The sequence below is a fragment of the Calonectris borealis genome, chromosome 8 (assembly GCF_964195595.1).
Source record: "Calonectris borealis chromosome 8, bCalBor7.hap1.2, whole genome shotgun sequence".
NCBI lineage: Eukaryota > Metazoa > Chordata > Aves > Procellariiformes > Procellariidae > Calonectris > Calonectris borealis.
Genome location: NC_134319.1, coordinates 33,656,608 through 33,669,838, shown reverse-complemented (window position 1 = coordinate 33,669,838; position 13,231 = coordinate 33,656,608). Strand labels below are relative to the sequence as shown.

Here is a 13,231-nt window from a genome sequence, read left to right as displayed (position 1 = left end):
ACAATGTGAATGAAAACTTAGCAACTTGGGTAGGAATCTTTGAAAATTCTATAAATGTATACTTGAAATTCTGTTTGTATTAAAAAAAAAAAAACAAATCGCATTTTCTTCTTTCTTTTAACACTGTGTAAAAGAACATTATGCATGTGAGTGGTTTGAGAATTAAATGGTTTAATACTCAGATCCTCGTCTGTGTCTTGTAACTGACCGGTCCGATCTGACGTTGATTTTCTCTTTGCTGCCCGCTTCAAGTCAGCCGTGGTGCGAGAGCCTGGTCCCTGCTTTACGCAGCTCCGCGCTGCCCTCAGCTTAGCAACCTGGGAGAGGCTGGGCTGGGCCAGGCTGCTTTTCCCGGCATCTTGGATGACTTCTGTCCTTTCTGATGAGTTTTGTCTCATCACTTCTGCAGGCTCAGCCCCTTTTGGTCTCACCGGGTGGAGAAAGCACTGGCTGCAGGCCAAGCGCCCGACTCCTGTTGCACAAGAGGGCTTTCCCGGCTGCTGAGGGCAGGTGAAGCGTTTTGGTTCCACGCCGTGCTAGGGAGAGCCAGGCATTTCCTCAGCCCTCCTCTTTCGCCAGCCTCCACCTCCGCAGCCGGGAGCACAACCGCAAAGGCAGAGGCGACAGGAGGAGAGCGCGTGTTTCTGGAGCTGCACAGGTAGCAAGCAGAAGATGGGATGCAGCAGGAAAAGACACAGCGGTGAGTGCCAGAGTAGGACAGGGAGAGGAAGAGCTGCTTTTAATGATTTCCAAAACGCTCCCCCTTTTCTTCCAGGGCCCCAGCTTCTGCATTTTAAAGTAGCTGCATACAGCTTCTGTTAGAGGTGTTACTCTCGGCAAGCACGTCAGCACAGAAAGGGTAGGTGCTTTACAGGTCTATCCTGCGGGTAGGGGACCGATGGCTACAGCCCCGTGGTACAACAGGGGAGGTGACTCTCCGTGTCCAAACCGCGCACCACTTGCAACACAAACACAGATGGAGAACAAAAGAGAGAGGGCTACAAAACCTTCCGAAACTAGAGACCTTCCCAGACAGGTACAGAGACCTTCCCAGACACCTCCAGAGACCTTCCCGCACCAGCCCTTCCACAGACTGGCACACCTAAGTTAACTCCCTCATTGCTGTGGCAATTGCTGCTGAGAGGGAGCCTTTATAAAAGCAGATGTTTCACTGGTTCTACAAAATCCAGAGTAAATCGCACACCGGGGAGTGCCATCTACTGGTGTTTTAGCTGCTGTCTGCACACAACGCTTCGGTAACATACCGATGACAGGACAGGACTGCGCTTTCACTGCCCCTTTTGTTTTAAACAGCTGCCCTAAATGCAGAAATCTTAGAGGAAGGCTCACCACATATTCTTCTGCATCTTGAAGACAACCCTGTCCTACAGCAGCGTGGCCACCTTGGGTGGACGAGGGATCAGATCACACAAGTAAGACGGCAGCAGGCCAGGACATCTCACCTCTAGGAGTAAACTTGCAGGTGAAATAACAGATTTTTAACGGAGTTAGGGATAGTGGTTACTTTACCTGGGCATTGTCACAGTGCAGAGACGCCCCCACTTTTAACTTTTAGCATGGAGCTGGTTTAAATCTTACTGCTCAAAGAAGAATTCACAGCCTTGCAAGGCTTTCACTAGTGACTGCTCAGCGCTTGGCCACGTCGGACACGCCGGAGCTGCTGGCGAGGAGGGCTCCGGCGTTCGGCAGCTCTGCCACCCACCGGCTGTTCCACGCAGGGCTGGGTAAGGGCGTTTCTGGCCCAGCCAGCACCTGCCATTTGGCTGCTGCTGTTCCACCGACCTCCCCCGTGGGGTTGTCTGGGGCGCGCAGGGAAAGGCCCGTTTGTTGAAAAACGAAAGTTTAAGTCAGTCTAGGAAGTGACTTAGTGAAAACTGTCCATTCAGAGATCAGTTTGTTACATACAGATCTACAGGTTTTTAATGTACCAGGGGAATCAGAGTTACAGTTTGAGGCCTGAAAGGGAGAAGGGTTGGATATAAGAACGACAGCAATGCTGGACTCAAGTTTGGGTGCCACAAAAATACTGGTGCCGGAAAAAATTCCGCTTCCCTTTGAATGAAGGATGGAGGAGGTGAGGTGCCCTCCGAGCCCCCTCACCTGAGGCAGCAAGGAGGAGCGGTAACAGCCCAGCTGGATACAGTCCCTCCCTGCAGCTTGCACCCAACAGTAAGACCAACCACCCCAGGAGCAGCCCGGGCTTTGTGGCAATAGCCTACTGCCCCTTCTCCGGAGGCAGAGAAGGGAGAAGCGAGGCCCTGACAGCCCCTTTAGGAGCAAGGATCAGCTATTCTGCCCATGAAGATAACGGTGTTGAGGGCGGCTTCCCGGATGAAAAGCAGGAAGGGCCTGTTGGCATTGAAGATTATTCTGTTCATGGGGAAGGAACGGCCGGAGACGGTGACAGCTGTAGCAGCTGATGCCTCGCTGCCTTCTTCATTCACCTACCAACCAAAAGAGAAGACGGGATTAAAATACGGGCATTATGCAGTATGTCGAGGGCTCTGCCTCCTTCCCCATGGGGTGGATGCCAAGCTCCCACCTCCCACCAAAGCCCCAGATGGCTGTGGAAGTGAACACCATGGGCTCAGAGCTGTTTTTTTTTTTAATGCTTCATGTTTTTAAAAACAAAGAGGAAGACACCTCTGAGACAAAACAAGGCTTACCTCAAGGAAGGCTTTGTGGAAAGCCTCAGATACGTACAGGTCTGTACGGCCCTCTGCAATGATACCTGAAATATAAAATGGAGAAAGTTAAAACTATGTTTTTAGACAACAGCTCAAGAGAGAACACACGTCCATCCTTCATGGCCTGTGTTCAGACAGAAAGCATGTCTGCCCTAAAACAAAAATATCCTCCACCAACCGCAATTGTTTGCTTAACTCCCACGTCCTTAGTGCAGAGCAGGGCTGTGTCCCCATGGTGGGACTCAACCACAGAGTCCATCATTGACTGCAGCATCATCTAAATGCTTTCACGTTCTCGTTCCTCATGTGCTGCTGCACTTACTGCCCTGGTGCCTGTGGAGGAATGGTTACCCCCACCTCCACCCCTGCACCACCCCGTCTCCACATCTGACCTGGAAGTCTGGCATTTTCTGGACTGAAGAGATCTTCCAGCCCCATTTTTCTCAGCTTCTCCTTGAGACTGAAGCTGTCCTCGACGCGGAAGCGAGGGAGGTAGACGAAGAGAGAGACCTCCGTCATGGAGTCTATCCAGTCCTGCAGCTTCTCCGATGTCAGGTCTCGCTCCACCTCCACCAACGACATCCCAGCATTGGGCAGGACCAGCACCATCGTGATATCGTCCCCTTTGTAAGGCAGCTCCAGCACCTGGACTTTGTCCTGGGGGATGGACGCATAGTGGAATTTGGACTCTTGGTACATAGTTGGGACTTTGCAGGTCTCACCATTGGCTTTATGAAATAAATCCAGTTTTGTGTTTGGAGCTGGGAACTGCGATTTCCAGTGCCCCTAAAAAGGAGAGGGGGAGGACAGAGACAAACATGAGCGTCGTGCTTTCCCCCAGGGAAATGGGCTGCTCCCCCAGCTTTGTTAGCCATACCTTAAAATAAATGGTGTTGACCAGGACCAAGACAGTGAGATCATCAATACCTCTTTCTGGGATCACTTCGGTAATGCGCTTCTCTGTCTTATTAGCCACCCACTCATTAATGATCTTCCTGGAAAGTTCTGGTTTCTCCTGAAGGAAGAGACCAAAAAAGGTTAAGTCAAGGGTTTTAAACACCTCTTTTTATCCCTTCTGCGGGAGACAGATTAACAGGGTGTGTGCTCGGGGAGGACACTGCTCCCAGCATAGTGCTGCAGCGTTTAGAAAGGAGCAGCGGGGAAGCGATGGTGGTTAAGTGAGCTGGGACAGGAGGAGCTGCATCCCATACTCCTGCCTTCACTGATGTCCCACACACCCAGAGCAGGGCACTCCCTGCGGGCAAAAGATAGGGATGTAGCGAAAGCAGAAGGATGGGGCGGGGGGAACCAAACAAAAAAGAAAAATCCCGAGTAGTTCAAACTCACTTTGAAGTTCAAGGGCCAGAGTTTTGCTCCATAAACTATTTCACTAATGTTCTGGTAAGTCTCATTAAAGACCAAAGACTTCTCCCCGAAGAGGCGGTTGGCCGATACCAGCTCTGAGGATTTGTTGGCTTTCTTGTAAAGCCGGCAGTTCAGCTTGGCAAAGAAGAAGTGGATCTGATCAGATGTCTTCTCCGAAATGGTGTCAAATCGAAAGACCTGGAAGAGCCAAACAGCGAGAAGGAATCCATGAGCAGGTTCTTGTGCTCCCACAGCTCCCAGGCCCCACGGCAAGTGGCGATGCAGCCTTTGCCTGAGGCTCAACAGCCTCAACAGCCAAGAAATTTGGAGGCCCTCAGAGCTTCACCCTCCACGTTTAATTTGGAACCCAAATCTATGTAAAAGCAACACATCACTAGCACTCTGACCCCCGTCAGGGAAGAGATTCTAGCTCGGCATATGAACAACGAGGCTTTCCGCAGTGCTGTTAAAATGAACATAGTTTATATGCAGAGCGTTCACAAACCCTCTACCGCACCCCAGCGAGAGCCTCACACGAGATGAGCATCGCCCTGATGGGAAGCAGCTCTCAGGTCACGGGAGGACGCAAGGTTTGCGTCCACAGGCTGCTCCTTCCCGGGAGCAATTCTCACAGCCTGTTGAGTAATTCCGGTACACGTTATCTATTTTTGCAGGGAATGGGAATATGTAGCAATTGTTTTGAGGGTAGATTTCTGCAGCACAGTGCCTTCCTTTCTTATCTGCTCCTAGCTGCCAGCTGGAAGGACAGTTATGATTTTTATGATTCATCTACTGCTATCCAACCTCAGGGCTTTAAGGCACAAAAAATCCCATAGCACATTGCTCCACACGAACATCCAGGATCTCTGGCACCGTTTCCTACGAGGCAAAAGTGGTGTTACTGGCCCTTTTGTATGGAAAAGGGGAGCTGAGGAGTGCAGCTCTGCATCCTGGGTGGCTCAGCGAGAGAAGGGTCCCCTTCCAGTGGGAAGGGCTGCCCAGAGGGGAAGGCATGAGTGAAGATTTTGGAGATGTGGTTCACTGCTCTGCCCAGACCGTGTGGGTAACGGCAGGAGACCCCAACATTACTTACTCCAGAGGCAGGATCCGTGAGGATGGCGGCCGTGGGGACAAGTGGAGCAGTTTGATTCCTACCTCCTCGTTGCAGGGAGAAAGGCCCCTCTGGGCTGTAGTCTCCCATCTGTGAGGAAGGTACGGGCAGTACCAAACCCCAGAAGGCAGACGAGTGCTGTCAGGCGAGCGGGTCTGACAGCGAGAAGGGTGCTTGGACAGGCAGGGAGTTAATTTGTCCGACGGAAGAGCCAGAACTCAGGATTACCTCTCAGTGCAGGACCAGAGCTCCCCGCTCCGAGTTTAGGAGCCACGGCTGGAGGGAGAAGCTCCCTGCCTACAGGCTCCCCTGCCTGGGAAGCTCAGGCCCCGATGGTGCTGCTGTAATACCGCCCAACACAAGCAGACAGAAGCTGTTTAGTCCTGGCTGAGCGCTCAGACTGCTCTTACGCTTACTACAAGGACGTCCTCAAGAAGCAACTGATGTTCCGGTGCTCCCGCAGGGTGGCAGAGCCCTGGAAGCCAGGTGGACTGCAGGGTGTCCCGCACGTCTTATTTTTGTCCCAAGGGAGAAAGAAGGAATGTGAAAAAGAGCCTCTCCCCATGGGACTTGATATCATGGCTTTTCCTGCTTTTTGCGATAAGAAAAGGCTTAGCTACCTGCTCAGCTACCTGCTTGCCCAATCTGCAAGAAACAAACTGTTCCCATTCCCTTCCCTCTCCCAAATGGGCTTCCTTTCCTCCAGATGAAAACTAACCTCTCAAACCCAGGAAATCCACCCTGAATGCTGGATCCAAACAGGGAGTCAGAGGAAAGAGCTGAGATCTAAACAAATCCAGAGACACACAGCTTGTGTATGTCCTTCCCAGGGGCTCGTTTAAATAAAGGTCTCCCTTCCCAAGCCAGGGAGCCATCCTGCCCCAGAGAGCCCTTTAGCGGCAGTCAGCCACTGTCACCTTTGCTGTCTTTCAGACCCCGGTGACAGCTACAGGAAAAGGCTGAGGAAATGCCACCGACCTCCATGAGCTGCTGGAGGGTGCTACCACAAGCTCCGAGCTTGGTCATGGCGAAGGCTGTAGAAATGCTGAGGGGCGACATGAAGATGTTTTCCCTATTGTCCTTGGAGTCAGCCAGGTACTTGTAGAAGACAACGGCAAAGCGCGAGTTGGCCTTCGACAGCTCCCAGACCCGGGGGTTAGTAGACTCCGGGAGCTTGCCCTTCCCTGGCTCTTGCCCCTCGCCCTCCTGGGGCTTCTTCTCGGGGTTGCGATAGATGCAGATGGGATTCACCGGGATGTCGCGTGGCTTTGCAGTGCAGATGTCTTCCACGACGTAGTGCTCAGGGGCAGCCAGAGCCCAGACACTGACGAGACACACCACAAAAAGATGCATTGTCCTGGAACCAGAAAGAGAGCGCTTATACACACTCGCCTGCCCAGAAAACCCACGCTGCTGCCGCAGCCAACATCAGAGTGACAGGAGCCCCACGGTCTTCTCCAGTTGTCCTTTTGTCCCACAGCTGCAGGGACAGACAGCACCAGTAGGACAAGCGTGCCTCTGAGCGCACACCGCTTTTAGAAACCACACGCTTTGCTTTCCTGGAGCCCTGGGTGCCCTCTTTTTAAGGAGCAGGCTCAACTCTGACAAGTTTGTATAAAAAAATGTATGGATTGAACTTCTGAGCCCGCCCCATCGGCCAGCGAAAGGACCCTGCCTGTGCGGCCTTTCCCCAGGCCTGCCTGCGACAGGAGCCAGCACAGAGCCGCCGAAGCCAGCCGGCTGCCCCGATCTGCAGCCCAGGTGCATTTATCATTCCGTGCAGATCCTACCCCTCTTCCTCATGGGGAGAGCCCCCAGGTACCCCGAGCTCCACAGACCAGTTGGCTTAGACAAAGTGTTTTTAACTGTTTCCTTCCCCTTTTCCCTGCAGGAATCTCCCTAGTTTTCCTGGTCTCTTTTGTCCCTTCACCGGAGCTCCTCCGTCCCCCTCCATTACTGCCTGTGCTTTCAGGCTCTCCTCAGCTCAACGCTATTTAAGTTACCGATGCAGGAAACGCTACAGCAGAGAAGGGAGATGACAAGGAAGAGGTCTCCAGGGGAGTTGGTCCCTCCATGCATCGAGCATTTTTAATCCCTAAAAAGTGTATTTTTTTTAAGCGTGTATGGTGTAGCTGGTGCATCGCAGCTATTCCTGTCCAAAGCTCACAACACCTCAATGCAACCTGACTGTGCCTGGTACCTGAGGAGGGTAGGCTAATGTTAAGAACCATGTTCCAGCAAAAGCATGTCTTCAATCTCCCAGCAAGGCAGAGATAATTTATATTTTCCACCTTTGCTGAAGCAGGGGATCTGCACACCCCATCAGCTCTGGCAGCAAGGTCTCATCAGCCATCCTAGGGCCGATTAAGTGGCACACAAAATCTCCCGTGCGCTGCGGTTCTGAGATGCCCTTTACGTGACTCCGTGTTGGGTTTGTTCACATACCCCGTGGGAGGAAGCTCACGGACCGCAGTCACAACAGCTCGGGAAACAACTACTGGAAAGGGCTGGCGGCCCGCCCAGGACTTGCTCGCTGTGGAAGGCTTTTTCAAAGAGATGTCTAACTTGGGAAGGTCTCTGTCTGCCCCTATGTCGCCACTGCCAAGCACTGCCTCCTGAGTAACTGAATTAAAGATCAGCTGCATTTAGCACTGGTGAGCTCCGTATCTGTGGTCTTGCCAGTGCTGGTGGGCCAGCACCTGGGGGGAGGAAAACGGGAGCGGCTCAAGGGCTGATGTGGGATGCAGAAGACCTCTGGGTTCTTTCACAACCTCCTCCCCGGGCTCTTGGGCAATGACTTCATCTCGGCTCCAGTTCCTCCGCAAAAGCAGAAATTACCTCATTTGGCACCAAGACCGTATTGAGCCCTAAGGGGTCCTCTCTACTAATAGCATAGCAACAAGTACTGCGGGAAAACATGTAAAACAAGACGTACTTGCTCAGGCCACGGCCACTGCTCTTTCTGGTAACAACAAACAGATTATCTTTCAAAAGGTTTAGGAGAGATGCAACACCACAATGGGCAAAAAAAAAAAAAAAAAAAAAAATCTAAAAGGGTAGGGAAGTCAACCAAATACAGAAACAAAAAACAACGCCCAGGGCAGGAGTGCAAGAGAAAGGAAAACTATTCAGACAATTGAAAGTACTCCAGGAAGCGCTGCTCTTTTGAACCTTTCCCTCCTACAGGAAAAAAATCAGCCAGCAATAAGCCCACTTCTGTGCTCCGCAGCCCCAGGGCCAGGACCGGCCCTTCGCTGCCTGCCAGCAGCCCTCCCTCACCCACGCTTAATTCTCCCTGGCTCCAGCAGCACCGACGTCCTGCGGCCGGTCCCACCGCAGAAAGGACAACCTCGCTGCAGTCCCTGCCCTGTCACCCCGCTCACCTCCAAGGAAAGGCACGTCCACATGTGCTGACCCGCCTGTACAAGCACGACTACCTGCTTCTGTCAAGATAAAGGCAGATCGTGGTGTCTGCCATCACACACAGTGCTGCTCATCTCACATTTAAAAGCCACAGGAGTGGGGAAAGCACCTCATCTTCATCCTGTCCTGATTAGATGGGAAACACTCCCTGTTTCTACTTCAAAGTCCTGACTCCATGAACTTAGAGGAGATACAAGACTTCATACTAATGCCTTAAATCAAATTTATCAGGCCGGCTCAGCCCCTGACATCCCAACCTAAGTACACAGCATTTCCTGCAAAGAGGGGAGATGTGAGACTTGTGGCAAACTACCACCCTGAGAGGGGACAGCTGCCCTTTAGAGCAAAAGGCCTTGCGATTTCTTAGGCCAGCTCTATCGCCGTAGCACTTGGCTGAAAAACACTCCTCCTCCCTCCACAGCTCTGACACTCCCTTTTCCCCTGCAGCACTGCCACGCACTCCATATGTCAACTGCTTCCATCCTGGAAGGATCCCAAAAGTGTTACCGCAACATCACCACCTGAAAGGGGTTACTGGCAAGGAGAATGTAAAAATTAGGAAGGGCTCTTTTCCTCTGCTTCACCCCTGTGAAGAAGTGTAGAAAGCCAAGAAACAAGTTGCTGATTCAGCTCAAAATCAGAAGGCTCTGGGCGAGCGTACAGAAACTCCCTCCCATCCCACGCCTGCTGTGCAACACAGCTTGGCTCCAGCCAAGACATTTCCATCCCAGTTTCTCATCGCTGCATGGAAGGACGACTAACTGGGCTTGCAGACCCACAGCTCATCCTCCAGCAACCACCCTACTGAGCCTACTGGTGCTACCCACAGCGGCATGAACGTCCCACAGCACCCATGCAGTGTGCTAATGAACCCAGCAAATGTTAAGTAGCTCAAACCATTTTGAGATTGACTTAGGTTCTTAAGAAAAAAAGCCTTCCCTGTCCCCCCACCCCCCAAAAACGGAGCACAAAGCAGACCAGCAGTGCTCTTTTACAGCTTGGGCAAGAGATCAGTGATTACTCAGGACAACCTGACCTTACGAATTGCTCTCCACACCATGAAGCGTTACTACAGATCGGGGATAGAAGTCAAGCATGTTGCATCAGTGAGCTGTAGAGAAGCGAGCCTTCGAGAGAGCTGGGATGGGAGGGCCCTCTCGAAATGGCTCCTCGGGCCCATGCCCAGAGCGAAAAAACACTCTGGGAGCAACTAAAATTCATAGGCTCCTACAAAGGGAAATGAGCCTGTGAGAAGGAGTTAATTAACAATGAAATATTAGTGGAATCGGTTTCTCTTACCTGCCCCTGTACCTCCAGCCTTCTGCTTTTAGGTTGTAAATGCAAATCGTTAAGAGGACAGGCAGTCTTGCTTGAGCCCAAACCAGTCCAAAGCAGTTTCCCCACTAGATTTCCGTGCTCAAGCAGAGCTGAGACGAAAGCAGGGGAGGGTGGGAGGGGAGTAGGATGCTGAGGCCAAAGGCTGATGACCAGCTGCAGAAGGTTAAGCAAAGAGCAGGAAAAAAAAAGCAATGTTTAGTTTGAAAGAGGTTTTAAAGTTCAATCTGACAAGGGAAAGTTCGACCACCTACTCCACGCAAGTGCCAGATGCCTTCAGTTCTTGCCAACAGAAAACTAACAGCTCATACCATTAAAAAAACCCCAAAACTTTCAAGAGTTCAAGAAAAAATGTCATGATCTAAGGTATTTGTAAATCTCACTTTAATATCTTGTAGCTCGGCAAAATGTTTCCCTCCACCCCAAGCCCCATCACCCCCATTCCCACACAGGCACAAGTTGGGAGAAACTGCCCCACTTGACACTCCGCAGTTTCAAATACGTCCCCTCTGGAATACACTCACCTTTTCACTTGCACAACTGGAAAGCTGAGGATTAACAGCATCCCCCCCCGTCTCCAGCCCACGCGAAGCAGTGTCGGGAGCAGGACTGAGCAACACAATTTCCGATCTAGGATGCAGTTGCTCTACAAATTCAACACCTGAACATCAGAACCCAGGAGCTGGCTGGGTCAGCGGGTGCTAATGCTGCCCTGTTACTGGCCTCCAGTAAGAGCCCAGGTCTTAATGGAAAATGCAGCTGCAAACTGGTTTGGGGGAAAGTAAAAGACCTTACTAAACCAGTAAGGGCTAGAATTAAATAGGACAGAGATCGTGGAAATAAATGAAAGGATGACATGCTCCGGACCCAACTTTGGTTTTGTGGGTTCCGTCCATCGCCTGGGGCCACAGTGCCACTCTTAAAAACTGCCTCTGCCCAACATCGCATCATTCTTGCGCTCTCATCAGTTCTATAATCAGGGATATCTTCATCAAAAGCAAGCACAAAAGCTACACAATCCCCTCTCAACACAGCCCAGCAACACTCACAAACACTTGCTCCTCAGAATTGCTTTCTGCCCGAGCGCAGATCAGGCCAGACCTGCAATGCCAGTCGGTGAGTAACCCGCAGGTTAGGTATTTGTAATCTGCTGCAGGAGGTAAAACGTCCTCTATGAGAAAGGACTTCACGCTGTACCTTGTTGCTCCAAGGGGCTGGTGGTTTAATTTTCCAAGGTAACTCCCACGCTTGCAGGTCCCAGGGTCTTTGCGGGGGGGAATCAGGGATTCTCCAAACCCAGCAGAGAGCAGCAGGCAGACATCCAAGCATTGGGTTTCCATTCACCCAATGCTTAGGGGTAGTTTAATGCAGTAAAAACAACAGCAAACACCTATGGTATTTTGCACATCCCATATAGCTCAAGCTAATGTGAATGAACTCTCACCAGTGTGACAAAGTACACCGGTATTGCAACCGCATGCTCGCTTCGATGTAAAAGAGAGGCCGAACGCCTAAAGCTGAGCATGGAAATGCTTTCTTTAATGATGGTGGCCCTATTAACAGTGAGGTTAATTCCAGAATTGAAACTGTAGGGCTGAGGGATCTGTAAGGTGCCCAAGCCGTACCCTTTAGGGTGGCCGATAAATAGATTTTTTTGAGTGCAGCACATAAGTGGCAATTTATTGCCGGTTTGGCTCAAAGCAACAACGCAGCACTCACACCTGAGCAGAGCTATACCTAAGGAAGCATCCAAAATGCCAAGTGTGTTAATACAAATGATTAGCTGCCTTGTTTGCTCTAGTGGAGGGACTGTTTTTCACCCAAAGCTGCTGTTCACAGACCCAAAGCAGGGACCAGCCGCTCAAAAATCACCAAAAGCTCTAAGCCTGGTGGCGTAGGGCAAGAGGGATCAGGCATCATGCCTCGGTTCTAGTCTCTCCCACACTCACAGTCCAGGAGACGGAGTCAGAGTTCACCATCACGGGGAAGGAGGTTACAGAAACAACTCAAGACATCCCAGCCAGGACAGGGGACCCCTTTGCTTCAGGGTGCTGCTGCCTTTTCCAAGTGCCCATGGAGCTGTGATGGACAGCACACCGCTGCCTGCCACCTCTGGAAGAAGATCACAGGGTCTGCTCTCTGCTTTTCACAGAAAAGAGCCCAGAGCAGTTTACAGCAGCAGGGAGACAGCGCGTTTTCTCAACATGCTCGCACTGTCTCTGAATTGCCCCTTTTTTGGGGAAGCCGGAAACAGCCCTTAAATATACGGGAGTGGCGAGCAGGAACACAAATTTGCTTAGATTTCGGTTTGTGCTTTGGGTGGTCACTGTTGAGTTTTATGGCTACGCACAGGGAGTAAGACTCATGCACTCACAGAGTGAGATGGGATCGAGAAATGCTGTGTTCTGGGCTAGTCTTTTCCAGCTCCCTTCTATCCTGGTATCCATACCCAAAGGGAAAAAAACATTTCAGCAGCTGCCATCCACTTGAACCCAGCCTCCCCTCTTTTCTGTATACAAAAACCTCCAGGTTTCCCCAAAGCTCTCCTGATGCAGAGCAGCCACCGCTCCCTTCCACAGGGAACTGACTCTGCACAGCATTTCAGATCTTCTTTAAAAGCCAACCACTGCAGAAATACCCTTTTTTTTTTTAATTCCTATGTGAGTGAGTTCCTGAGCATCCTGGACCCTCTGACTAGTGGGAAAAAGGGAAAGGAAACCATTCCCAATTGAAACACCCAGTTTTCTGCTGGATTGCCCACTAGATACAATTTTCCTTATAGGAACTGCATGCTTCAAGCCATCCAGTGAGAAAATACAGCTGTGAAATGTGAGGGGGCCCAACAGTCAGCAGTGATGGGCTTCAGTCCAGCAAAGCACACACCTCAGACTGGATCCACAGCTGCCTGGGCTCAAAAGTAAAGACAGAAGTAATAAACATATACGTGAACTCACAGGACAGAAGGCTGTGCTTGCCCTGGAACAGGAGAAGGAATAGTTTTTCAGCAAAGCAGCAGCTTACTCCTCATCAGATTATGTTCAGCCAGTCTCAGATTTACAGCCAGCCACTGCCTTTCTAAACCCCACAAAAAGGAGTGAAAGGAGAAGATTAAAAACCACAAACCAGACTGTGGGGCAAACCTTATTCTCACTTTAAGGCAGGTTCCAAAATATGCTCAACATTAGAGGCATGCTGCTTGCTCCTCGCTCTAAAGGGTTTGTTTTGTTCTGTTTTGTCTTTTAAATACATAGACTCTTTTCAAGCAAAATAATCCATTTTGCTAATTGAG

The 13,231-nt window shown here is 50.9% G+C and overlaps 1 protein-coding gene across 2 annotated transcripts in view; it reads right to left on the bottom strand.

Annotated features, from left to right (window-relative positions):
* Positions 1-1,910: 1,910 nt before the first annotated feature.
* The window catches only part of RC3H1 (ring finger and CCCH-type domains 1), a 78,629-nt gene continuing 67,308 nt past the window's right edge, over positions 1,911-13,231 (bottom strand). Inside the window, exons 1-7 of one of the 2 annotated variants that reach the window (XM_075156914.1) lie at positions 9,907-10,081; positions 6,163-6,541; positions 4,056-4,271; positions 3,586-3,723; positions 3,101-3,494; positions 2,688-2,752; positions 1,911-2,465 (exon numbers count right to left, since the gene is read on the bottom strand). In XM_075156914.1, coding sequence (XP_075013015.1) covers positions 2,292-2,465; positions 2,688-2,752; positions 3,101-3,494; positions 3,586-3,723; positions 4,056-4,271; positions 6,163-6,537 — 1,362 coding nt within the window. In that variant the 5' untranslated portion in view covers positions 6,538-6,541; positions 9,907-10,081 and the 3' untranslated portion in view covers positions 1,911-2,291. Of the gene's footprint in view, positions 2,466-2,687; positions 2,753-3,100; positions 3,495-3,585; positions 3,724-4,055; positions 4,272-6,162; positions 6,542-9,906; positions 10,082-13,231 lie in introns of those variants that run through there. The other variant, XM_075156915.1, reaches the window with a different exon arrangement.